Below are 27,628 nucleotides of genomic sequence, written 5' to 3' on the forward strand. Positions count from 1 at the left end.
TTAACCGTATTTTGTATAGTTTTTTTTTATTTTTAACTCCTTTTCTCAAACTTACCGTGTCAAAGAGAGTCGGGCCGGGCGCCATTTTTAATTTTCTACAGTAAACACTGTATTTTTTTCAAGCTGAATAAACATGTTACATTGAATAAAAACACAAAAAATATATCCAGTTTGGTAGAAAAGTAACTTATCTTGCCTTTGATAACATTTATTTTTTATATATTTGTTTTTTGACAACTTTTTCGAATCTATGTATAAACGAGATTTTGATACTTATTTTGATTTTGAAAAAAAACATTTGTGGCTGTTCGCAGTAAAACATTGTTTTAATTCGCTGTTCAAAACTAATTTAAAGAATAAAAGTGCATGCAAGCTATATATCTAAAAAAGTTTATTTTGTTTTTTTAACCATGTTTTTAAATTTGACGAGATTTGTGAGAAATTGCAACAGATTTATAATGCCGAATTGGTTAGGATTGTTGTTATTATATATTCTGAAAACCGAATAGTTCTAAACTAATGTTATTCTGATAACAAAATAGCTCTAATTAAACATATCAAAACATTTATATTCATATTTTCATGTTTTTCTTAATTCGTTCTTGAATAAAAATTAAAGAACGCGTGTTTGTTTACAACTGTGCTATCGCTGATTCTACAGGCTGGAGCTGCTGCTGCTGCTTAAACTTCATTTGACCAAATTCGATAATTAGAAACAATTTTTTTTTTCGGGTAGGTCCTTTTAAATTATCAATTACCGCGGTCCTACTCAACATAAAACAATACTTTTAATTGATAAAGATAGTAAAAAGATTGATTTACTTACTACTGGGTGTCCGAAGAATTTTTTTTTCAAAATGTTCAATACTCGTCATATTAAAGTCTTATTTTTAACACGACAAAAAAAGAAATGGTCAAAAATATTTCGGACACTTGACAGTATTAAGATTAACACCTCTTCTAATTGGTTCCCAAATTTCATGACGAAACTCTTCATACAATCACGGTACGGACCTTTAGAAAACAGGGGGGGTCATTACAAAACCTTACCGAAAACGCCATTTTATGACGTTCACATTTTTATCACTTTATTTGCTTAAAACTCTTAAAATATATAATGTACATTCATATTTATTAATTCATTTGAAAGTATATTCATTTCCGAACAAAACAGTAGTAATTTGAAGACTTGAAGTGCTTTGGTTTAAAAAATATGGCTATTTTAGTAGAACTACCTTGAAATCTGTGATTATCCAAAGCGTTTTTTCGTCCGTGTGTATTACTAGAATAAGTCATAGTACTTAACGCCAAATGACATTGCAAAGTACACACACACCACTACCACCAAGAAAAAAGCCATGTTGAACTGTTAGCAATCGAAAAAGCCATGTTGAACTGTCAGCAAGTGAAAAAAACATGTTGAACTGTCAGCAAGCAAAAAAAACATGTTGAACTGTCAGCAAGTGAAAAAGCCATGTTGAACTGTCAGCAGGCGAAAAAGCTATGTTGAACTGTCAGCAGGTGAAAAAAAACTATGCATAGTATAGTATTGTATAAAAACAATAATATTTTTAGGTTTTGGAAAGAAAATGAAACCAACTATTTGATTATTTTCCCACTCAAAATCAAAAAAGAAAAACATTTTATATATTTTCAGAAAAAATAAATTAAGCCATCGTTGTGAAAACATATTTTTGTAAAATAAATTATGTATAATAAAAAGTAATACCAAACTTTTTTTTGTTTTATTTAACACCTATTTGATTACTTATTTGTAGCAAAAACAAGACTTATTTAATACCAGGAACAAATACTACTAGATTAAGTTGTTTGAGGATACTGGCTTCCTGACAAAAAAAGTACTAAACATTGATATTGTTTTTCTCCTTTCCTTTTGCAAAACTCAATCATGTTCTACAAAGTTGAAAACAACAATTTTCTTCTACAAAACAACCAAACCAAGCACCATGGATAAATATTTGTAGATATAACAAACTTGAAATATAAAGATTATTTTCCAAAATTATTTGCTTCAGCATTAAATAACCCAAAAAGGATTAATATGTCAAGCAAAAAAACAACCAAACCAAACTCTATGAATAAATATTTTAAATTATAAAAATTTGCAGCATAAAACCTTTTTTCCAAAATTACTGGATTCGGTGTTAAATCACTTGAAAAGGGCAGATATGCTATAAAGCAAAACTAAACTAAATCAATATCGGGAACAAATTTTAATCTAACACAATTTACTGCAGACTTTGAGTCAGGAGTCGTCTTGGTTTACCAATTTATTAATAATTGACGCTTTTTGTTAAATTCAAAATTGGACATGCAAAAAAAAAAAGAGGCACCATTTTCCTTGTGCTACAAAGGCATGGCACACATCAGCAACAGGTGTTCGGATTTGCTTATTTTAATAGATTTTATTTAATTTTAAATGAAGTTTTCACATTTTATGAGAAACCAAGTATTTGTTTAATAAACAAATCAGAAAAAAAAAATTAGTTTTTATGTAGAATTTAAGAGACAATCGTTCTCTCCCCAAAAGAGATTTATTTGAAAACTTATATTGTAAAAACAAAGAACAACCTTTTTTTTTTATATATACTTTTCTTGAAAAAGAAAATTTTTTTTTTACATATAAAATTATTTTTTTTACATATAAAATTTCAGTTACGGTAACTATTTTCTTGTTTTACAGTTTTGTTTTCAGTATTTTGACTTTATCATCTGTGTCAGTCTTTGTGTCGGCTTTTTCTGACTGTTTATATAATTATGCTGGAAAATGCCTACATGAAGTTGGGTAAGGTTCTGAATGAGTATCCAAATTTTTTACCACTAACATATTACATCTTTCATTTTATTTGATGAGTAAACAATGCTTTATTGGCACACAAAATTAATTGTTTTTGTAAACTAATTATCTGATTGGGATCATGTAAAGGTTATTTTATTAAATTAAAGATTTTTCTCTATTGGCACTATCTATATATCAGATTAAAGTATTACATTTGGTAAGTCGTGTATAATTTTTTTTTTTTAACTTTTTACGAAGGAGTCGCTGCTTATCAAGGCTCAGAGGCCACTCGAGGACAAGAGTTAATAAGTGTATGGTAGTTAATGAGACAATATCGTAGTAATTGTTTGTGGATGAAATTTGGTAAATTGGATTACTTAAGGGGATGGCTCATCAAAAACTTGTTCACGTTGGATTTGAAGACGACCGTATTGTAGTCAGCTGGAAAGCAGGGAAACTGAAGAGTTTCGCAGGCATGCAGTTCTAAGAAAGAAACTTTGTTCATGGAATCTACATTTAAGTTTAGGCACGGATTAAGAGTGGGGGAAATTATTGATAGTGGTTTCAGCTAGACGAGTGTTTTTTGGTGAAAGTTTGGCAAGGGGAGGCCATAAATTGGAGCTCAGATGAACACTTGCCATGAAAATAACAATAAAGCAGAGAGAAGCTCGCAACGTCTTTTATGAGAAAGAGGTTGCAGGAGAGAAAGGGCATCGAAGTCTATTTTGAATTTTGTCAAGACAGGGTAAAATGCTTATATACAAAATCTCTTTGTTTTATTGTCATTATCAAAATCATTTATATTCATACTAGCAGAGGGTACCCGGCGTTGCCCAGGTGTGTGGAGGTGTGTGTGGTTTTGGGTAAGTCAAAACTCCGGGGGGTGGGGGGTGGGGTAAAATTAAAAAAAAAAAAGTTTTTGGTAGTTGAGCATGCGGATCGAACCCGAAGCCTTGAGGCAAAGTTGGAAATTAAAGTTTTTCTTTTTTTTAAATTTTTTTTTATTCAATTTTCACCCCAAACAAGGCACAGTGCCACTTTGAAGCAGGGGGGCTACTATTAGGGAATTAATTAGCTGGGTTATTATGAAGGGAGAAGAGTAGAAAGATGTTTGTTAACATTACACTTGAACTTCTGCATATCATTGCAGTTGGGAAAGCAGAATCCCGGAAGGGAGTTCCAAAGACCCGCAGTTCTGGGGAAGAAACTATTGGAGTAAAAGGCTTTCTTGCACCTAGGGATCTCCACTGTAAAGGGATGAGACTTAGTAGCTTGTCGGGTTTGTCGGGGGTAGTTACGTCGGGGAGGTACAAGTGTTTGCAGTTCGTCAGAGCATTCACCATTAAAGTATATGTAGAACAGGCAGAGGGATGCAACATCTCGTCGATGGGACAGAAAAAAGTGTGACGTTAACCACTGGGCCACCACGACATACAACAGAAACACGTTTGAATTTATTTATTTAAGTATTAAAAACAGAATTGACACGTGGTCGTTTCCAGGCGCGATGCCGAGAACACACCGTTTGAATTTAGTTTCACTTTATTTATACTAAAAAGCAGGACAAACAGGCGACACAGCGAAATAGCGCGAATCTCATAAAAGTCGACGTAAATAAATCTAGATCCAACATGCGTTCCCAAATCCTAGATATTATTATCTAGGGGGTATATAAATACTTCTAAGCAATCGTACCCCCACCCCACCCCGGGGCCGTGTGCGAAAAAAGCCTTTGCGAGACATACATGAAATGGTCACACACATTTTGCCTTTTATATATATAGAAGATTATTGTGAAATATAAAGTTGGCTAGAATAAAAAAGAATCTAAAAATTATTAGACAACAGTTAAAATAAGAATTAATGAGGAGACAGTTGGAGGAAGAGATAAGGAAATAGGATGGAGAAAGATTGAAGTTCAATTTTTTTTTTTTTATGGGCCCGGGCAATGCTGGGTAGCCTTGCAGTTGTTGAGCATGCATCCTGACATTTTTTTTTTTTATCTAAATTTATTTTTTTTCTTTCAATCTAGGAAAAAGAAATTGACCAAATTAACGACGTTGTGGCTGGAACGTCTGAAAATATAATTTCTGGCAATGAAGAGATTCGTGAGGTAAGCTTTTTGACATGCTCACTAGATTAATTGTTAATTGACTTTTACTGCAGAATGACATTTTCTCGGTCTTCGGATTATGATCAAAAGAGGAAATGTTGTTTTGTGGTGACTCTAATGATTCTAGTTAAGAGTACGATATATGACAAACTTCCCCTGCATTTCCTAAATTTTGTAGGAAATTGATGAAACTCCTCTTCAACACAATGATCAGTGACAAATCTCAGCTTCAATGTTCCTTCTGATGCTATCAAATCGGCTTGTCTGAAGATACCAGTTTCCTGACCTAAAATGTACCAACCATTGATGTTATTGGTTTTCTTTTCCATTTACAAAACAAAATCATGTTCTGCAAAGTGAAAAACAACCAATTTTTCTCTACAAAACCAAACCAAACACCATGAATAAATATTTGAAGACATAAAAACTTACCAAGATGATTTGGCATTATATAAACTGAAAAGGGTTGATATGCTGTAAAACAACCAAACCAAACCAATGTTCTTTCTCAGCTGTTAAAAATGCAATTGCCTGTATTTTTTTTATTTTTTTGTTTTTTTTTAGTATTTCCTGTTTTTTTTTGTTTTTTTTTTTCGGTCTTTTTTTTTTTTTTCAGTGTCTACTCTGAATTTTTTTTTTCAGTCTTTACTTAGAATTTTTTTTCTTTTTTTTCAGTCTTTTCTTTTTTTTTTCAGTCTCTACTTTGAATTATTTTTTTCAGCCTCTACTTTGAATTTGTTTTTTTTTTCAGTCTTTACTTCGAAATTTTTTTTTTTTTTCAGTCTTTTTTTTTTTTTTCAGTCTCTACTTTGAATTTTTTTTCAGTCCCTATTTTGAATTTTTTTTTTTTTTCAGTCTTTACTTCGAAATTATTTTTTTTTTCTTTTTAGAATGGTTTTTATAAGTTTACAAAAAAAATAGTTTTTACTTTGAAATTTTTTATTACATACTAGCCTGAGTTCCTGGCGTTGCCCGGATATTTGGAGGTGTGTGGTTGAGCAAAAAAAAAAAAAATAGCAGTAGTAAGCAGGCTCGAACTCATAATGCACTAGAGGAAAAAGAGGAGAAAAAAAAAAACTGTCTTACTGATGTGCCTACCATGGTTGTTACGTCATGGGCATGAAGGTTGAATGACTTGCAAAAAATGTCAGCAAAAAAAAAGACTATCCCTGTAGAAAACTGCCTAGTTGAGGGTGAAGGAATTAATGTTTTTGGCCAATTTTTCGATATTTGTTATTCGAAGAGTCAAGCTTCAAAATGATACCGATCTCATGAAAATTTGTCGCCTCTGTGAAAAGTTTTTTGACATACAAACATACATGCATACATTTAAACAGACAGGTGAGATTTCTATTATAGATTAAAAAAATGTATCCAATGCAAAATATTCTCGAAAAAATTTACCTTAATTTGCCAGTATCAAAGGAACTTCTGCCGATGACTGTGAAAGTTTCCTTTGTTTTTCCTACCAATTAAACTTGCATAAAAAAATATAATGATTTTGGAATTAACAATCCTGATTCAATAGAGTACGTGTAATAAAAAATGAACATCTAAAATATTTCACATCTAAAGTATTCTAGGAAAGAAATCTGCAGAAAAAAAATCAATTAACGTTTTCTCTCTTTTTTACTAAAATTTTAAACTGTATATATTTATATTTTAAAATAAAATCTGTATAAAATACATTTATGATCTAAATTACAGTGCAATGTGAAAATAAACAAATATTTATTTGTTTAAAATTAATATTTTGGTGATAGATGGTGAGGATGGCGTCTATTGCCGAAATATTAATTTTAAACAAATAAATATTTGTTTATTTTCATAACGTTGCATTGTAATTTGGCTTATAAATGTATTTTATTTTAAAATTGAAACAACGCTTATATCACGGAAAACATAACTCTGACATCGTATTTTTCTTTTCTTTTCAGGCGATGAAAAATAATGCTGGTTTCCGTGTATGGATTTTATTCTTTTTGGTTGTGTGTACGTTTGCTTTGTTGTTCCTCGATTGGTACAATGACTGACAGTCGACCTCATCCGTCCCAACCTTGCTGCCACTAGCACCTCGAAATCACCTACCTGCCTTATACATATCTGATGGACAAAAATATTCTTGTGACTGCTAACAGAATGCAATGGAAAACATTTTTTTTGTCTGTTTAAAAAAAAAGAAGTGCTTTGAAATTCAGCAATCTCAAAACTTTTAATTTCATATTCCTATTTTTTTCCTGTTTTTCGTTTTCTATTTTTCTCATTTTGTTGTTTCTTAATTTTTTTTCACTCGTCTTTTTCTTTTTTCTTTTCTGTTTCTTAAGCTTTTTATTTCTTTTGTTTTTTTTCTTTTTCATTCTTCTTATTTATTCCTTTTCTATTAATTATTTCTTCATTTTTTGTTTCCCAAAATTTTTGTTTCCTATTTTCTTATTTCATCATTTTTTTTTTTTTTTTGACACCTTTTTCTTTTTTTTTCTTTTTTTCTTTTTTTCTTTTTTTTCTCATTTTTCTTGGTTACTCCTGATCTTTTTACTCCTTTTCTTCTCTTTTTATTTTTCTCTTTTTTCTTAATTTCAATTTGATTTTTGGTATTAGTGCGACAATTGTATTGTGCAATCGTTCTGTTGCATTTTTTTGCATATTCATATTTTGCTTTTTTTTTTTTTTTAAACAAGACAAAATCTAATATGTGTGTACAAGCAACAAGACACTTTAACTTACAATTGCAAACTGTCTTTCAGAATATAAAAATCGCTTTTGAGATTTGTTGGAAGGGAAAAGAAATTTTCTTATCAGATATCTGTTTGTTCTGAAAAACTTCAAGAATGTATAAATCATAATTTAAAACAAACAAAAAAAATTAATGCCTGCGTGGAGGGCTGTCGAGAGTGCTTAAAAAATCCAGGAGTATTTGAAACAAAACTTCCAAATAATGAATACAAGATTTTGGTGATTCTACAGGTTAACACCTATACATAATACTACTCTTAAAAGGAAAATAAACAATATAGTATTAAGAGTTTAATATGTGCTTACCTGTTAGGTTAAAAAAAAAAAGATTACTGCAAGAATTATGCCAAGTTGTCCAGTATTTTTGTTTTAAAAAAAATAAAGTCAAATTTTATCGGTGGAGCTGTCTGCAGATATTTTCAACCTTAATGGACTAGAGACATAATTTCAATTCATGTAAAGGAAGAGTTATCAAAGCTCCCCTGCCTATGTTAAGAATGGCTTTCTAAATTGCTGCAAGGATTAATTTTATGTTTAAAAATAAAAGCAAAAATACTGGATAAATTTGTGTTAATTTGGGTGCATGGTCTTTTTCAACCTAATTGCATAATAAATTAAAAAGAAAAAAAAAAAAAAAACTTTATTTCATTTTTTAAATATAAGGATTAATCTGGAGAAGCACCAAGATTTTTTTGTTATAAAAAACAAAACAAAATGGAAGTCTTTTTAAAAAAAAAAAAGATTGACCCCATTGTCAGCACAAAAAGAATTTCATTTAAAGTTCAAATGTTTTCGGTCTTTGCCAAAAGTAGTTCAGATAAAAGAACTTTAAAATGAACAGTTTTTAATAAATTTGCTAACTATTTCAGCTATGGAGTGCCTGGAAAGAATTCCAGATAAAGAGAAGGCGCTAAACCGATTATTGTGATTTTGAATTCGAGAAACTCCCCCAATTTTTTTGTTTTTGATGTTATAACATTTTTATTATTTTTCCATATATCAACTGTTACGCTCTCTATCATTAGGCGGGAGTATCGCTGTTAAAACAGCCAAGTGATGAGCTAAAAGATAATAAAGGCCTTGGTTGCTTATAAAATTTGGTGTTGAATCAAAGTCTTCTTTTTAAGTATTTTTTGTTTTTGATTTGTTTACAGAGAATTTGGTGCATGTCCAAGATTCTCCCAATATTAAAAAATACCAAATTTGAAGTAAAATATGTATGGTATATGTAACTGTGATGGAAACAAAATATCATATTCCAAAAATCACATAAATTGATCAAGTAGTTTTATTTTAATAAAGAAAATCAGTTTTAAGTGAATTTAAGTTTTCCCAATGTTAAGACTGGCTTTCTAGAATCGTGCTAGTTTGAATTATTTCGAGTTATTTCTCTGATTTCTGTTTTCAAAATTGCATCCTGCTATCGTGCTGTTTGTGGTGCTCTTGTTTTAGAGGTGGATTATCTAAGGGAGATAACTCCCATTTACTAATAAAAGAAGCATTGCCGAAATAGTTTATGAAAATGAAACACATTAACAAACTTTAACAAAAACGAATACACAGATTTTTGCATAATAACAAAAACTAATATAAATGAAAAATATTAATACACAAATACTATACTTGAACAATTATAATCAGTTAATCAGTCAAAAAATAAAACAAGTTGGAATTAAGTCAATTAACAAACTAAACGTTTTTAAATAAATGTAAAGTAACAAAATAATTAAACTTGTTAACACAAAACCAAAATTGAATAAATTGTGACAATGAAACAATGTCAAAACTGCAAAAAAAAAAAATGAACTTGTGTTAATTAATAATAAAAAAATATATATATCACATATTGACCCCTTATCCGAATAATTATGAGAGGGGATACTTTTCCCTTTTCTGTAAAAGAAACTCCATGAGACGAAGGTGGAACATCTCCATTTTGGTCCCCAACAATTTCTGGATATTTCTTTTGGCATGAGACTAAAAACCAAAAGGATCAATATGAGATATATTGTTTTTGTTTTTTTTATTAATTTTCATAAATTGTTTACGCAATATTTCCTTCTTTTTTTTTTTTTTTAGTAAATGGGAATTATCTCCCTTAGACAATCCACCGCTAAAACAGAAGTACCAATAAGACTATAACTCTACCTGAACAATACCATACCTGAACAATTATAATCAGTTAATCAATCGAAAAAGGAAACAAGTTGGAATCAAGTTAATGAAAAACTAAAAATGAAACAATGTTAATTAATAAAATAATGAAACTTGTTAATTAACGTACACAAAACCAGAATTAAATAAATTGAAACAATGTCAAAACTACAAAAAAGTAAATGAACAATTTATATCACGTATTGATCTCTTATCGCAAGAATTATGCGAGGAAATACTTCTCACTTTTCCATTTTCCGTGATTGAAACTCCGTGAGATGAAGGTGGAGCACCTCAGTCTTGGTCTCCAACAATTTCCGGATATGTCTTTTGGCATGATGTTGCATACTGGTCATATTTAGAAAGAGAGAGAGACGAATATTATATAGTGAGCATTCATATTGAATAGAGACATATATCGGGTATATATAAAGAGAGAGACGGGGACATGTAATACACAATGAGAGGGGGATAGAAGAGAGATGAGGACATTTATACATTTCTGTGAATGTTTCTTCTTAACACATAGGAGGGATCGGTTCTTTTAACACAAGTGGGGGACAGTCATTACTTCTTGATAGAGAGGGAGACACATTACTTAAGTTATCAGTTTTTTATCACAGGAGAGGACATTCATTACTTCTTGATAGAGAGACACATTTCGTAAGATGATGGAGACACATTACTTAACTGGGTTTATACACAAAGTTCATTATAGAAATGAATGGAACAAAGTTCATATAAATGATTCACAATACCTTTGCTTGTTGAGAATGACATAACACAAGACGCAGTTACAAAATGATAATGTTCCTTTATTTCTTCAACCGGTCAATGAAGACATCCAGAAATTCAAAGTTCTACATGATCCCAACTTCCAACCCTTCGCTTCTAAAGGAGGATTCCTTCTGACCAATGTCAGCTCTGTCTGTCCGACTCTCTTCCCGTTCTCTCTGTTTTCTTTGGGCTCTATCTCCGTTCTGACTAAAACTAGCCAACTATATTGAGAACTCATCCATTACGTCATTGCATGGCCAAAAACGTGCTTGATCGTGTGGAGAAATGCGTGACTTACCTGGATAGACCACGTGCGGGTCGGTCACCAAAAATAAATAAAAAGAAAGAAAAGAAATGGTCAAGACTCTTATTTATAGAGTAGTGATCACGTGAGTTAGAAGAATATGCAAATAGAGGTGAACGATTTTGCGATATAAAAAGCCTGTGTTGTTAAGAGGAGGGGCAGACTGTTGGCAGAAGTCAGTGCTGTCAGACGTGCTTTAGAGTTTTGTTATTATATGCTGTGTTCGATTGTTGGGAGAGAGAAAAGAGAAGAGGAGGAACCAAGAAGACATTCTGCAGATACTTGACTTTGTGTTGGTTTTAAGCTATTTCGGCGCTTAGTGTGCGGTTACTAACAATGGACAGATTCGACATTCGCTTAATACCCGAGTTCGACGGATCTACCACTGGACCGGCTGTCGTTGAATGGATTGAAAAGGCAGAGAAAATCTGTAAACTGTGCAAAATTAAAGAACCAGCCACAGTTATCCCTTTGAGGCTAACCGGAGGGGCCTATGCAGTCTACCAACAACTCGGGGATGAACCAGACTGGGATGAAATCAAGCAGAGCCTGTATACAGCGTTTGGTACAGATCCATTTGTTGCGTGGCAACAGTTCACGAGCCGGACACTTCAACCCAAGGAAACAGTCGACGTGTACCTAGCCGACCTGCGAAAATTATCTGTACCGTTTGGTGGGGTCAACGATAAAATATTAAGCTGTGCTTTTTTGGTAGGCCTACCCGAGGAGGTCAGTAAACTGTTGCGGGCATCATCAAGAATCGATGAATTGTCAACTGATGAGTTATTGGCCCCAGCTCGAAACATCTGTAAGGAACAGGAACCAATTGCAGCAGCAGCTCGTTTTCGACATGGAGGCAATGTGGACTCTCTTCCAGATAGTAATAAGCATGCCACCCCAGTGTGCTATAAATGTGGGGAGGCCAATCATTTTGCTAAAGAGTGCCGGAGTGATAGGAGAGGTGTATATCCACAATCAAAGAGACCAGTGCAATGCTATCGCTGCAATAAGTTTGGGCACATATCTCGCAACTGTTCGGGAAACGAAGTTGGGGGCAAGGTACTATCGCTACCCTTGCCCCCTGCCAACCAATAAACACAGGATTGCCTGTCATTAGCGTTAAACTTGATGATGTGCAGTGTTCAGCACTTATAGACACGGGGTGTTCCCGGTCTATAGTTAGTGCCCATTGCTGTCCGGTGTGGCGGAGGAACCCAGTTGGCGTTATGACCATCAATGGCTTATCACGGGTATGTTGTGGTGAAGGGACAGTCACAATCTGCACTGAGAAGGGTGACACAGCTAAAGTTGACGTTCTGGTGATGCAGGAGAAACCCCTTGGCTACGACATGTTGCTTGGAATTGATGCAATACAAGCACTAGGAGGCGTTACAATCACAGCAGCTAGAGGTATCAGGCTTGGAGAAGGGAAAGACGTCTGTGCAGCCATGTTGATTGAAGAAAAGGACTTCTGTGCTACATTTGATGACAACGAAAGGGTGTGGACTGCAAAGTGGAAATGGGCCATGGGCCAGGAACCAGATCGGCTGTGCAACACGATTCCAGAGTATGCAGTTTCTACCAAGAATAGGGCCGCATATAAAGAAGAACTTCAGATGTGGATTGACAACGGTTGGTTAATACCATACCCACAGGAACGTCTGGGACCACCCAAGGGATTAATTCCGCTCATGGCTGTTGAACAACCTACCAAAGAAAAAATTTGTCCCGTAATGGATTACCGAGAGTTGAATCGGCATGTTGATGCGTTTACCGGAAACGCAGATGTGTGCGCTGCTAAACTGAGAGAGTGGCGTCAAAAAGGGAGCAATGTAGCACTTCTGGATCTAAAGAGGGCCTACCTGCAGATACGTGTCCATGAGTCATTATGGCCGTTTCAGACAGTACTACTCAAGGGAAAACTATATTGTTTGACACGTTTGGGTTTTGGCCTAAACAGAGCACCCTTGATTATGACAACCATTATTAAAACTGTTTTGATGCAGGATGAGACCACAGCAAAAGCTGCTTCAGCCTACATAGATGACATCTATGTTAATGAGGACATAATGTCTGCGGATGCAGTTCGAATAAAATTGAAAGCGTTTGGGTTAATAAGCAAAGACCCTAAGCGCCTAAAGGATGGAGTGCCCGTGCTAGGCCTCGAGGTCTGGGAGGAGGGCAATACGTTGCGATGGAAACGAGGGAGCCCACTTCCAAAGTTACCCAATGTATTAACAAGACGTACTGTGTTTTCTATCTGTGGTAAATTGGTAGGACATCTACCTGTCTGTGGATGGCTCCGATCGGCAACAGGAGTGGTGAAAAGACGAGTGACTACAATAACAAAAGGATGGGACGATGTTGCGGATGATGATTCTCTCCAACAAATGATGGCTGAAATGTTGTCCAGAGTGCATAGGAATGACCCTGCCCGGGGTGAGTGGCAAGTGTCTGGAAACGAACTAAATGCATGGGTTGACGCAAGTTCGTTGGCTACAGGTGTCGTGTTGGAGCAACTAGGTGTTGTTGTGGAAGATGCATGCTGGCTTCGTCCGAAAAATGATGCCCAACATATAAATTTGGCAGAACTTGATGCCACGTTAAAAGGTCTTAATCTCGCATTGCAATGGCAGACTAATGTTGTGCATCTCCACACTGACTCATTGTGTGTTTACCATTGGTTAACCGACACCTTGACTGGAAAGGCTCGAGTTAAGACTAGAGCTGCAAGTGAAATGCTAGTACGAAGGAGACTAGCAATAATTAAGCGTCTAGTTGACGAATACAGCTTGCAGGTAGACATTACGTTAGTCTCGTCGATGCAGAATTTGGCTGATAGCTTGACTCGAGTACCAAAGAGGTGGATCGATGCAATGAGGCAGGGATCCGATCTTCAACAACAAACATGCGCGACTGTAACGGATCAATTAACACCTGACCAGATCCGTATGATACACCAGCAGATTGGACATCCTGGAATTCAGAGGACTGCATATTTTGTCCGAAGAGTATGCCCTGCAACTACAAAAGCATCAGTGAAAGCAGCCATACGTTCGTGTGAAGAGTGTCAGAGAATTGATCCGGCACCATCCCAATGGCAAAAAGAGGTGGAGGGCAACTGGCAGCGAGTAGGGATGGACATAACACATTATGGGGGCAAACATTTTTTGACCATGACGGATTGTGGCCCGACGCGTTTCACAATATGGCGCCTGTTGACACGACAGGATGCAGCCAGCATTATACAACAGTTGAGAGCCGTCTTTTTTGAACGTGGTGCCCCGATTGAAATTCTGACTGATAATGCCGCCACATTTCGATGTCAAGAATTTCAGAAATTCGTGCACGAATGGGGGATTAAAATGCATTATCGGTGTGCATATTATCCCGAGGGTAATGGTATAGCAGAACGGTGTCACCGCACCATCAAAAGAATTGCAGCCAGGACGCAGTGCTCTATTCCAGAAGCTGTGTACTGGTATAATATAACACCCAAGGACAATGCAACACCAGCAACTGCACCAGCCAATGGGATTTACCAATATGAACAGCGTGTGAAAGGAGTTGATGCCATACCATCAGTGGTGAGTGTTGTCAATACACCATATCAGGTGGGAAACCTTGTTTGGATAAAACCCCCAAATGCTGGGTGCACTACGAAATTTTTCCGGGGAAAAATAGATGAAATCATAAGTCCTCAGACCATGTTGATTGGTGGCATACCACGTCACGTAAAAGATATCCGCCCTTGTTATACCTCTTCTGATTCTGAGGACGATGAGGAGGATCACACACCGTTCAGAGATGATCCTGATCACTTACTGCCCCTTCAGGTGAGCATAGAAACACCACCAACAGAACCAGATGAGGGAATGATGGGACATACTGATGACAATAGTGAGGAGAGCGATGGACACAAGGAAGTAATGCCTCATCGAAATACTCGACAGAGACGAATACTGCCCACCCCCCGTGATTGCGAAACCCAGCGAGAAGGGATGATGGAGCATACCGAGGAGATGACGCCTCCGATTCTTCGGAGAAGTACCCGACAAAGACGGATACTGCCCCCCTGCCCTGATTGTGAGACACCGCCTATGGAACCACGAGACGGGATAATGGAACAGACTGGTAGTAATGATGGTGGTAATGAAGAAAACAGCAATGAGGAAGTGCTTCTTCGAAGGAGTACCCGCCAACGACGATTGCCCGCATGTCCTGTTTGTGATCATGAGATCAGGGGGGAGTGTGGAGAAATGCGTGACTTACCTGGATAGACCACGTGCGGGTCGGTCACCAAAAATAAATAAAAAGAAAGAAAAGAAATGGTCAAGACTCTTATTTATAGAGTAGTGATCACGTGAGTTAGAAGAATATGCAAATAGAGGTGAACGATTTTGCGATATAAAAAGCCTGTGTTGTTAAGAGGAGGGGCAGACTGTTGGCAGAAGTCAGTGCTGTCAGACGTGCTTTAGAGTTTTGTTATTATATGCTGTGTTCGATTGTTGGGAGAGAGAAAAGAGAAGAGGAGGAACCAAGAAGACATTCTGCAGATACTTGACTTTGTGTTGGTTTTAGATCGTTCCCATAGCCTGAACATGCTTCACGTATCTCGTTCCCTCATGTCCGAGAATGTGCTCGGCTCGCATGGTTCTGAGCTCGCGTGTACTGTTCACACATATCTGCAACCTGAATTCTTCTAACCTATTTTTCGACTAACCTATTTTTGAATATGTTTTTCCATTTTCTATTGTTCGTTTTTCTAACTGACCTTGTTTCAATTCAATTTTCATAAACAGAATTGAATAATCAAATTCTTCTCCAAACAAACATTTTATATTAAACTAAACAATGGGAATTCTCCTGAATCTTAATTCCAAACCTAGCTTCCCAGGTTCGAATTCTTCGTCTATCCTATCTCATTTTTACTTACTTTCAAGAAAAGGGGACTTGTTCTTATAACAATCAGACCAAAAACCAATTAATTTTCGTAAATTTTTTTTTTTTTTTAATAAATGGTAGTTATTTCTCATAGGTAATCCTTCTCTAAAATAAAAACGCCCGTTTGTTAAACTATAAAATTTGATTTTCTTATTTAAAAATGAAACTTTTTTTTTTTTTTTTTTACAATATTTTGTTTTCATCATAGGTATGCACATCATTTTCTTTATTTTTGTTTTTTATATAAAGGGAATGCTGGAAAATCCTGAAAATTTGCAGTATTGTGTGATGAAAGGGTTTTTGCAAGTCAACAGTAGGTTCTCTACAGTGTCGTGTAGAATATTGTGGATTAAGTCACTGCAGGGAGGCATGTGAAGCTTCCTCCTGGTGCACCGCGATGGGTCCCCAACTAGAGCAGGTAATCAATCGATTTGATTGAAATATGGGCAATTTCACTGATTTCAATGACAATAAAAATATGGGAGTGGGAAACATTCAATCCCGGGCAATGTCGGGTTTTCCTGTATATGTTTTATATTTTATAGAGGGAATTAGACCTGAAGTCTAAAGAGCAGAGTTTATTTTAATGTATTAATAAATGTATTAATACTTTTAAAAGAACGGTGTCCATAGTACTGTAGATATATAATAAACTCAAGACACCAAAATAAAACTAGCATTTTTGTAGTAAGGCGGATATTCCTTATTGAGCTCCATTAGAAAATTTGTTTTCAGTTCAGTCAGTATATCTTTGGGAATGCTGCTGTATCTTGTCTCCGAATGGTTCAAATAAAAATGATATATGTATGTATGATATGTGTGTGTATTATCTATATACTGATGCTCGTATCATCCAGAATTCCCTAAGAATGAAAATGAAATCGTTATGATGCTGCATTCCTTTGGAATGAAAATGTAACATTCTAAAATGCCCAATAAATTGTTTTAAGATGGATAAGTTAGTTTATCGCCAGCCATTGTTTGATTGGTGCAGATCATAATAATCACAACAATAATAGTGTTAATAAGTTAGTTATCACCAGCTAGTGTTTGGTTGGCGCAGATCACAATACTAATAAGAAGAAAACATTATCTACATAAGTGTCATGTTGAAATTAGTAAAATTATAGGGTTTTTGTATATTTCGGGTGCAAACATTATGCAAACATAAATGTCGAAATTAGTATAAATTCCCAAAATTATGGAAAATGAATCAATAGAATCAATAATTAGAAAAAACACCCATAGAGTTCTTGTTTAGATAATGCGCTCTTTTAATCCAACACATTAAATAGTGATAGTATAAATTCCAAAAAATGCGGAGAATGAATGAATAGAAAAAATAAGCCGTTTGAGTTTTATTTTTTTCTCTGCTAACTTAAAAAATTTCTATTTTAGTGGTGGAAGGGAAAAATTTGGTTTTACTAGTGCTTGTGAGGCCTCCTTACTTTTAAGTGGTTACAGTAGTGCAATGAAAGCCTGTTAAGTTTTTCTTTTTTTTTTTTCTTTTTTAGTGCTCACTTAAAAAATAATTTCTTTACTAGTCGGATGCTAGAAGCTTGCTTTTAATAGTGCTCTGGAGGCCTCATTACTTTTATTTTGTGTTTATAGTAGGGCTTTGGAGACTTAACTATTACTTTTTTCAGTGCTCACTTAAAAATAATTTCTGTTTTATTTGTTACTAGCGGGGTACCCGGCATTGCCCGGGTGTGGTCAAGCATGTGTGTGTGTGTGGGGGGGGGGTTAAATCAAAACAAAATGGAAAATAAAGAATAAGCGAACGTAATAATGCTGTTTAAATATTATAACAAAAACAACGAACGTGATGCAAAATAAAGAATAAATAAGCAAACGATGTTAAAACTTCTTTAAAAAAATCGAAAAGGCCAAAAAAAAAACCCAGCAAACCTGATGGAAAAAAAAAAATGGAAAAATGGCATAAATAACCTTGTTTCAATAATAAAACTTTAAAAAATCGAAAAAATACATCTTTCATCTTGGCTGGAACGCGCAATCTTAAGATAACGACGTTGATACTATACCGATTGGTCTATGTCCGCGTGAGCAAAATTAGGTCAATTTTTTATATTTAAACTAATTCAAGAATGTTTTTTGCACATGCATGTGTGGCTAAATTGTCGCGAAGTAACAATTTTTTTGCTACCCCTCCCTGTAGAAAAGTGCTCAATTGAGGGTAAAGAAAATATTAATGTTTTGGGCCATTTTTTATATTTGTTGATGTTAAGGAACAGTCGTCTGTTCTTGTAAGTGAGTAAATATGAGATAGGATAGCTGAGAATTCGAACCTGGGAAGCTAGATTTGGAATTGAGAATTCTGATCATAAGTTAAAATAAATAATACAGAATGTTATTGGAAAGGAATGCGTTGTTAGTAATGATATTGGAAAAGAACCCAGATCCGAACAATAGAAAATATTAAACATATTTGTAAAATGGGTTAGGAAAATTAGGTTATAGAAATCAGTCTTTGTAAACATGGGAAGAACAATGCATGCTTAGACACGGTGGCATGTCAGGCCACGGTATCAATATACACGTGTTTGGTCATGCAATAACGTCATGAGTTCTCAATATAGTTAGAGCTTGGCAGAGAGAAAGAAGTCAGTGAGTCAAGGGAGAAGTCAGAGGTCGGACAGACAGAGCTGACATCCGCCTTGGAAGCGAAGGTAGAAGTTGAAATAATGTAAAGACTTTGAATTCCTTGACCGGTCGAATGGAATAAACGAACATCATGATATTTTTGTAACTGTCGTCTTCGTGTTATGTCATTCAACAAGAAAGGTATTGTGCATTTGTATTATAAGACTTGTGCTCCACTCGTCTGTATTTATAAGAACTTGTGTATAAACTCATCTAAGAATGTGTCTCTATCATCTTAAGAATGCGTCTCACCCTCAGCTATTATAAATAATGACTGTACCTTCATTATGATAAAAGACTGAAATCATCATCTCAAAAATATATGTGTCAAAGAAAGATAATGTTTATAGAAACATTCAGAACTGTATAAATCTGTCTATCTATCTATCTCCTCTCATCCAAAGAGTAATACATGTCTCTATTAAAATGTCCCTGTCTCTATCTCACCAACATGATCTCTCCACAATATGAACACTCTAATATGAACAACAACAGAAATATAAATATATACGGCATCCCTTCTAAAATAAACATTGTCCGAAGAGTCGAGCTTGAAAATGATACTGATCTGGTGAAAATCTGTCGCCGCTGTTAAAAGTTTTTGCGAGACATACAGACATACATTCATACATAAATTTAAGCAGACAGTTGAGATTTAAATTATAGACATTTTGCTTAAAGTATTCCATAAATTTGGTTTTGAAACAAATGAGTTTTGGGATAATGAGAGATAAATAAATAAGTTTTAAAAAGAAATATGCTAAGCATATTTTTTTAATACTGCTTTGTTATTCATGACTAGGGTCAATAATCTGAAACAAACTCTCCAGCAATAATTTTTAATAAAGTAGGACAAGTCGGTAAATAATATATTCCACATAAAATAGTGCTCAATTCAATATATGTAACAGGTGCATCCAATGATGCAGCAGACCACTTAGAACGTAATAGATAAGAGAGTTAGTTGGAAAGACTGAAGAGTAGATTGAAATTGCATGTTTTAATTTTTTGTGTTTTATAACAGACTAGCGAGGGGTACCCGGCGTTGCCTGGGTGTTTGGAGGTGTGTGTGGAAACTCCGAGGGGGGGGGGGGTTAAAAAAAGTAAGTATGAGGATCGAACCCGAACCCTTGAGGCAAAGTTGTAAATTAAAGCGTGAAAAAAAAAAGTGCAACGTTAACGATTGCCCCACCGCGACATGCTAACGGAAACACGTTTGAATTTATTTAATTACTTGGATTTAGCAGGTGCCCATTTTAATGAGTTAATGTCCCCTTTTCCTGTAAGTAAGAAGAACTTTAGATAAGTGGAAAATGAGATTAGGATAAACCGAGACTGGAACTTTATAAGCAAGGTTCAGAGATAGATTCAGAAAGTGGAATGTCAGAATTTGGCTATTGTTCAATTTTCATATAAAATAGTTTAGATATTGTTTGTTTTGTAAAAAGAATTTAATTGTTCATTCTTTTATGGGAAATGAATTAAAAAGGTCAGCTAAAAAAATAATGAACAATGCAATTTAAAAATATATTGAAAATAGGTTATGTTGAAAAATAGGTTAGTGAGAATTCTTTGTTTGCAGAAGTGTGTTTGGAGAACGTGTCAGCCACGTGAATTTATCACGCATCTGACGTCATAGCAGAAAGGAAATTCTCAATATAGGAGCTAGTTTTAGTGAGATTAGTCAGACAGAGACAGTCGGACAGACAGGTTCGAGCAGTCAGCAAAGGCAGCCAGAGGAGGATCCCTTTAGAAGCGAAAGGAGAACATTTGACCATGTAGAAACGAATTTAAATTCCTGACGGCAATCATCATTTCGACCGGTCAAATGGAATAAAGAACATCATCGATATTTGTAACTGTTGTCTTCGTGTCGTCATTCAACAATTGAACGTAATGTGTTAATCATCTTAATATGAACTTTGTATAAAATCCCATCCTAAGTAATGTGACTCTCCATCATAAGTAATGACTGTTTCCTCCTGTGTTAAAAGAACTGTTCACCCTCTCTCTTCGCTAATATGTTATAAGAATCCACAGAACTGTAATTTGTATAAATGTCTTCTCCTTCTCTCTCTCATCATCGTCTATCCTGTATTACATATACCCGTTACATGTCCCCGCCGTCTCTCGATATATGATCCCCAATATACAACACATGATTTTTATTTTTTAACTTTCCGTATTCATAATCAAAATCGACGCATTTTGTTGTCACTCAAATAGAAAGAATATAACCTTTTGAATTTATCGTTTTGTGACAATAATATTTTGGGGATACTCTTCCCTGCAAAAGTTTGCTGACACCCAATTTATTTTAATTAATCATTCCATAATTAACTTTGCACATGCAAACTTGTAATCGCTTCACAAAATTGCGGACATTTGGAACGGTTTCCTAATCTGTTGAAAATCCACATGACAATACAGAATAAGAGAGATTGTTACGCATTGTCCTAAAAGTCAATTGAAAAATCGATCGTCTTCCGCGATTGACTCCCAGCCTGTTAGGTCGAAGCCACCTGCCTCCATGTTGAAGATCGAACATATTAATCATTCTTTGTTGATAACTTAAAACAACGAAAGAATGAAGTTAAAAAAGTAAAAAAAACAACAAAACGTTCTAGTGAAAGAAGAGTGGCTTTTTCTATAAAAAGAAATTAACTAAACATGTTTATTTCGGCTGTCAACGTGTGTTTCTACATGTATGTAAATGAGATTGACATGTAGATATGTGTGTGTGTGCGTATTAGCGTGCTTGTTTTGCCAGCGAAAGAATGAATATAAGCATTTGTGCCTATGTGAGTTGAATGCATGACGTGTATATGCAGCTGCTATGAATAGTAGTTCGTGAAAATCTTTCATTATGTGTATGCTGCTTGCTGAAGAACTCTTCACTTCAAAGAAGCTAAGCACGTCATTTGTCTCTGGAAGAAAAGTGGAAAGGGAGCTGCGCGTTAAGAATGTTATAGTACGTGCTGAATTCGGAGTAAATATTTCGTGTTTTAATTCATTGAAAGGAACTGTTGATGTGAGGCTTTGTTCAATGAACAGAAAGTCTTTCATAGTAAATAAATCCTGAATTTATGTAACCCTCTACTACATAATAAACGTATTTACTTTTTAATATGCATCATTACCGCCAAGGCATATATTTTTTTTATATAAAAAATATTTTTTTTATATAAAAATATTTTTTTAGATATATATTCCTTGTAAGATAGTTCATATTGTCACAAATAATCTCAATGAATATGTTTTTGGCTTCAGAGAATATAGAATGGTAAAGTTACATTCCAATGGTCCAAAGAAAGAATAAGGTAAAAGATACGTCTAGCTAATATTGTTGTATATTGGTTTATATTGGCGGAGATGATATATTAAAACGTGTCATGTGTTATCTAGTGGATGTAAGATATTGTTCTTTTAACATACAGATAATAAACGTATAAATCGTATGTATGTTGTTTAGCCAGGGAACATGATATTGACGTGTAAACCGAGTCATGTTGTATCAGACTTATTGCACGGGATATTTTACAGTTCATATGTAAGAAGAATAATATATGCTTCATACCTTGTTCTTGAAGAGTTCTTTTAACTTCCTGCTGCTCCGTGACGAACCATGAAGCGATCAGCACCATTCAATTGAGACATTTGTTCTTACAGTTGTCTCAAATGGTTTTCACAGGATCTGCAGTTTCTACATTTTCTGTTCATACAGCCCGCTCCTAGCTGTCTGTTCACCCCTGTCTAGACGTCTGTCTGCTCTGGTGGCCAATCCTCAACTCTCTGAATCTCTCCAAAACTAACTACATCACGTGTTCTCTTACGTCACCTAATTACGTGTCTCATACCAATCTAATCCAACTAGTTATTCGTTTATTCGAAACCCCAAAATAATGTTTACATCTATTTTCTATTTTCACATTCTTTTTGCGATTCACACGTCAATCATTTCTTTCGCAATTTAATTGTTTATTCTTCTAATCATAATAACTGATCCAGCGATCGTCCGTCGCTCAAATCAATTAACAAGAATACCATAACAATAATAATAATGTTTTGACCCTTGACTTCGCTTGCCACAGTTAACAGATACTACGCTATGATCACAGCCTAAAGGGTCATAACATTACAATATATGGGTTAACTAACGACAGTTTCGTAGTTAACTATTCAATAATTTCTAGCATTTTATAGATGCGCTTATGTAGGCTTTCTTTTATGTTTTTTATAAATAGGCTCTTCTAGATTTTATTAGAATTTTTTCTAATTCTAAAACGTAAAATCGTGAATCTACATTCTTAGCGTTTCTAGAAAAGTCGAAGATAGCTTGAGAATTTATGCACGGTGGATCGGATATGTCTTCCTAGAAAAGAAGTCGTTTCTTTTAATTTCACCTTTTTTCAAGTTTTTGTGTTAGGATTCTTTCTATCTTTCTTAAATATTCTTTTCATTTCGTCTTTTTAATTCTGTTTTGTTGTTGGGTTTTTTTTTTTCGATATCTATTCGTCTCAAACGAGATATATGATGGCACAAGGACACTATTTTACATCGTGATAGCGAAACACGTGTAAGAAATTAATGAAGAAAATATGGTCGGACGTTTATGACCGAAGCATCAAAAGAGTCTAGCAAAAATGCATTGAGAATGGTGGTGAGTATGTAGAAAAATAGATGCTGGCGCACAAAGGTTATTCGTTTTAAAAGTACCGCTCCCGTTTTCGTAGCTCTTTAACGTTTTATTTTTTTAGCTAAAAATATAGGAGGCCTTACTTTTGGAACGAATCTCGTATTCGCAAAAAAACAAAAAAAAAAAAAAAAACTTATGCTTGGTATGAGTACCAATACTTTTTTGTTTGTTCGCAATTTTCACAGTTTGCTTCATCTTTTATTTTTAATGTAATTATATCCGGATCGATGAAGGACAGCTGTAGCCTTTCGGGTCATTCCTTCGATTACATCAGATGAGATCAATAAATGTTATCAGAGATTTTTGATGGCAACACATTGTTTGAACAACACACGACTTATTAGTCAAACGACTTTAGTTGTCTCCGTTGGCTAGCGTCGAAACGATGGAACTTGGATACCAATGGACGTAGAATTGGTTTGGCGGAAGACTATTCTGTGAGTTTTCTTCCAGAAATTTGTTCGTTTCCTAAACTTAGAAGCTGATTAAGAATCCGGTCTTAAGAATTGAATTAATTTCTTTTTGTTGGGGGAGGGGAAATTCTTATCTTCTGGTAATGAATCATGTGACATTTTTGACGTGCGATGAAAATCACAAAAAGAAAGAAATACGGAAAGGCCGAAATCACAAACGATGAAAATAAAGGAGCAGAACGAATATATGACAATGCATAAATAATAAAAGAACAAAGGATTGAAATAATTTTAAATGTATATAATATAATATATATATATATATATATATATATATATATATATATATATATATATATATATATATATATATATATAAAGCCATCTCGACGCTCAAATAAATACATAAAATAAGAATACCCATTTATTGGCAGGTCATATCAATAGGACGAAAAAGTGATCAAAACATTTGAAAATGTTTAAATTCCAAACGAAAATACCACCAGATAGGTAAGTTGTCTGACAAATTTAATTTATAATTTAATAACTTATTCTATCTAATTTATTCCTTATAAAGTATTCAATAATTTCATTTCAAATTAAAAAAAAACTCTTAAATTAGTCCTCGCGCAAAAGAGCAGGACACAAAATGTTTTAAATAATAATAATAATAATAATAATAATAATAATAATAATAATAATAATAATAGTAATAATAATAATAATAATAATAATAATAATAATAATAATAATAATAATAGAATAACAATAACAAAGACTTTCGCTGGTGAGGACTACTATTGATCGTAACCAGTTATACAAATTTTCATCTCTATTTTTCTCGTTATGTACTGAATATTTGTTAATTAAACCTATATGAAATATGTTATTAAATTTTAAAGATTTTCTATTCTGAAATAAGTTTAAAAAAAATTAATCTAAAAAAGTTATTTAAAAGTTTTTGTTATAAAAAATCAGATTTTCTCATTATTCAGACCTGTATTACAAAGAGGAGGTTGCAAAAAATGAGTTGTGGTGTGAGGAGAAATACAAACTGAAATAGAGAGAAGGAGAGTTTTGAAATATAATCTTAAAAAGATAAGATACAAGTTAAAAAGGCATTTCATCCAAGACATGAAAATTGTTAAACAAAATGTTTTTACTATAGGCTTTAAAAATAAAGGTACAAGATTCAATTTTAAAGTTATTTATCTTCAAAGTGCACTTTTATGAATTTTACAAAATAAGGTGTAAAAATTTAATTTAAATTGAATCAAAATATTACCTTGGGTTTATTTTGTTTAACAATTTTCCTGGATGAAATGCTTTTCTAACTTGTATATGCATGCGTACATATCTCTTATATATATACGCATACACACATACACACACATATATACATATGCACACACACATATATATAATAGAAAATTTCTGTTTTTGGAATTTTTAAATTAAGAATTCAAAATTTATTGTTTCTGACAAAAGGGGAAGGATTGCTGTTTTCTGACTTGGAATTTTTTCACATAACACTTGTCGTTGGCCAATTTTTGATCATGGATTAGTAATTTTTTCTCCTTACATCAACGGCTTCATGTCTTGTCCGTAGCGATTACCATAAAAATGTTTTTGACAACTCTTATCATCTTTGTTGTAATTTTCTTAATGCTTTGGTCGATATAACCTCCGACTATGTTCCGGTGCGACTTTCCGAATTTAGGGACCTTCTGTTTGTAGCTAAGAATCTCTACACTTAACTCGGGAATCTATACGAAGTTTAAAAATTTCATATAGATTTTCAAGTTCGAAATAAAAATCCCTAGGTTCAAAAAGATACATCGAAAGAAGGTTGGAGATTACATCGACTGATGCGTTCTGAAAATAACAACGAGGATAAGATTAGTAGTTCGAACAATTCGAGCATTACAACACACACAGACAGACAGACATACAGACAGACACACAGATACGCTCACTTTTATATATATATATATATATATATATATATAAAAGTGAAAGTGTCTGTCTGTGTACATTTCCCTACACAATAACTCTGTTAATTTTTAGTCTACAGACTCGAAATTTGATATACAGGGTAGTGAGATTTTGGGAAAACTTTTGTAATCAGTTTTCGGCGAGAAATTTGTCTGTTAAGGGGTCAAAGTTTAACTATTTGACCTTTGAGAACTCTATCAAACTCCTCCGCCAAATTTGGGTCTAAACACTTGAAATTTTTGATATACGTTCCTTGAACATGGATCTAACTTAATAACGTAATCTGAGCCCAAAACAATAAATAGTAAGGGGTCATAATAGGGGTCAAAGTTAAAAAAAGTTTGACCCCTGCGGTCTCTACTCAGACAATTTCTGGTCTAAACATTTGAAATTTTACATAAAGTCTATTCAGAGATAGGGCAAGCTTTTAGTCGGTTTGGGTCGAAAATTTGAACTACAAATATATAAATGTATGTATGTATGCTTGCATGCCTGACTAAAACTTTCGACAGAGGCGAAGGATTTTCATACGATCAGTATTGTTTGAAGCTTGACGCTTCAGACGGCAAATACCGAAAAATAACTTTATGTGCATGTGTATATATTAAAAAGTGTGAATATGTAGGTAGAGACCGCAGACGTCAATTTTGTAAAAACTTTGACCCCAATTTTGACCCCTTAACATTTATTGTTTTGGGCTCAAATCAAATTAAAATGTTTGACCCATGTCCAAGTAACCTACATCAAAAATTTCAAGTGTTTAGACCCAAAATTGGCGGAGGAGTTTGGTAGAGTCTGAAAAGGTCAACTCTGTAAATTTTGACCTCTTGGCAGCAAAATTTTCGCCCCCAAAACTGATTAAAAAGCTTGCTGCATGTCTGAATACCCTTTATGTAAAATTTCAAATGTTTAGACCCAAAATTGGCTTAATAGTTTGCTAGAGACTGCAAAGATCAAATCCTTTGAACTTTGATCCCTTTTGGAAGCCAAATTTTCAGCAAAAAATAAAAAAAACGATTAAAAAGCTTGCTCTATGTCTGAATACACTTTATCTAAAATTTCAAATGTTTAGACCAAAAATTGGCTGATTAATTTGATATAGACCACAGAGGTCAATTTTTAAAAAAAATTTGCCCTTAATTATGCCTCCTTAACATTTATTGTTTTGGGCTAAAATCAACTTATAAAGTTAGATCCATGTCCAAGTAACCTATATCTAACATTTCAAGTGTTTAGACCCAAAATTGGCGGAGGAGTTTGGTAGAGTTCCCAAAGGACAAATCGTTGAACTTTGACCCCTTAATAGCCAAATTTCTGGCCGAAAACCGATTAGTAAGGTTTTTTCAAATGTCAATACCAATGTCAAATCTCGAATGTAGACCGAAAATTGGCAGTTATTTGGTAGGGAAATGTACACAGACGGACAGACATTTTCACTTCATATATATATATATATATTTGCAGGCCGCTTGGTGTTGCTTGGTCGTAAAATACACATAAATATGATATTTTAATTCATGCAGATTTCATGATACTCTGTTGATTATTATATTGTACCCAATACATGGTATTCAAAAGTTAAAAAATAACTTGAGTGATGTCAGCTAGAATTCAAACCAAAACATTTAGTAGTCCGGTCTTAGTCGTTATCGTTCGAGCTATTGCCAAATGGATAAGAAATAGTTAAAAATGAACCGACTTAAACGTATAAATGTGTATATACGCATTAAGAGCACCTTAAGTCGACTTACGCCTGCTAAGTTCCATGTGTTTTTAATTTTGGCCCCTTAGCAGCTATTTTTACCGGCTAAAGACCAAATCAAATTCGTTCCACAGGTCCAAATCCCAATTATATCAAATTTCAAATCTGTAGACCAAAAATTAAGAGGGGCTTGGTAGACACCATTCCATAGGCAGACAAAGTCACTTGTAGATTATTATTAATTATAGATAATTATAGATATATTAATGATAGATAATCTCAATTCATATATATATACTAGCAGCGTGACCCGATGGTGCCCGGGATTGACTGAAG

At 34.1% G+C, this 27,628-nt stretch overlaps 2 protein-coding genes across 3 annotated transcripts in view; both read left to right on the forward strand.

Annotated features, from left to right (window-relative positions):
- LOC145245826 (syntaxin-18-like) overlaps positions 1-8,742 on the forward strand; it is a 51,760-nt gene extending 43,018 nt beyond the window's left edge. Inside the window, exons 10-11 of the mRNA XM_080107474.1 lie at positions 4,833-4,913; positions 6,851-8,742. Coding sequence (XP_079963600.1) covers positions 4,833-4,913; positions 6,851-6,946 — 177 coding nt within the window. The 3' untranslated portion in view covers positions 6,947-8,742. The remainder of the gene's footprint in view (positions 1-4,832; positions 4,914-6,850) is intronic.
- Positions 8,743-23,493: 14,751 nt separating this feature from the next.
- Positions 23,494-27,628, forward strand: part of LOC145245696 (NXPE family member 3-like) — a 35,269-nt gene continuing 31,134 nt past the window's right edge. Inside the window, exons 1-2 of one of the 2 annotated variants that reach the window (XM_080107241.1) lie at positions 23,494-23,619; positions 24,030-24,105. In XM_080107241.1, coding sequence (XP_079963367.1) covers positions 24,071-24,105 — 35 coding nt within the window. In that variant the 5' untranslated portion in view covers positions 23,494-23,619; positions 24,030-24,070. The remainder of the gene's footprint in view (positions 23,620-24,029; positions 24,106-27,628) is intronic. The other variant, XM_080107242.1, reaches the window with a different exon arrangement.

The sequence above is a fragment of the Euprymna scolopes genome, chromosome 23 (assembly GCF_053919585.1).
Source record: "Euprymna scolopes isolate OS-2025 chromosome 23, ASM5391958v1, whole genome shotgun sequence".
Taxonomy (NCBI): Eukaryota; Metazoa; Mollusca; class Cephalopoda; order Sepiida; family Sepiolidae; genus Euprymna; species Euprymna scolopes.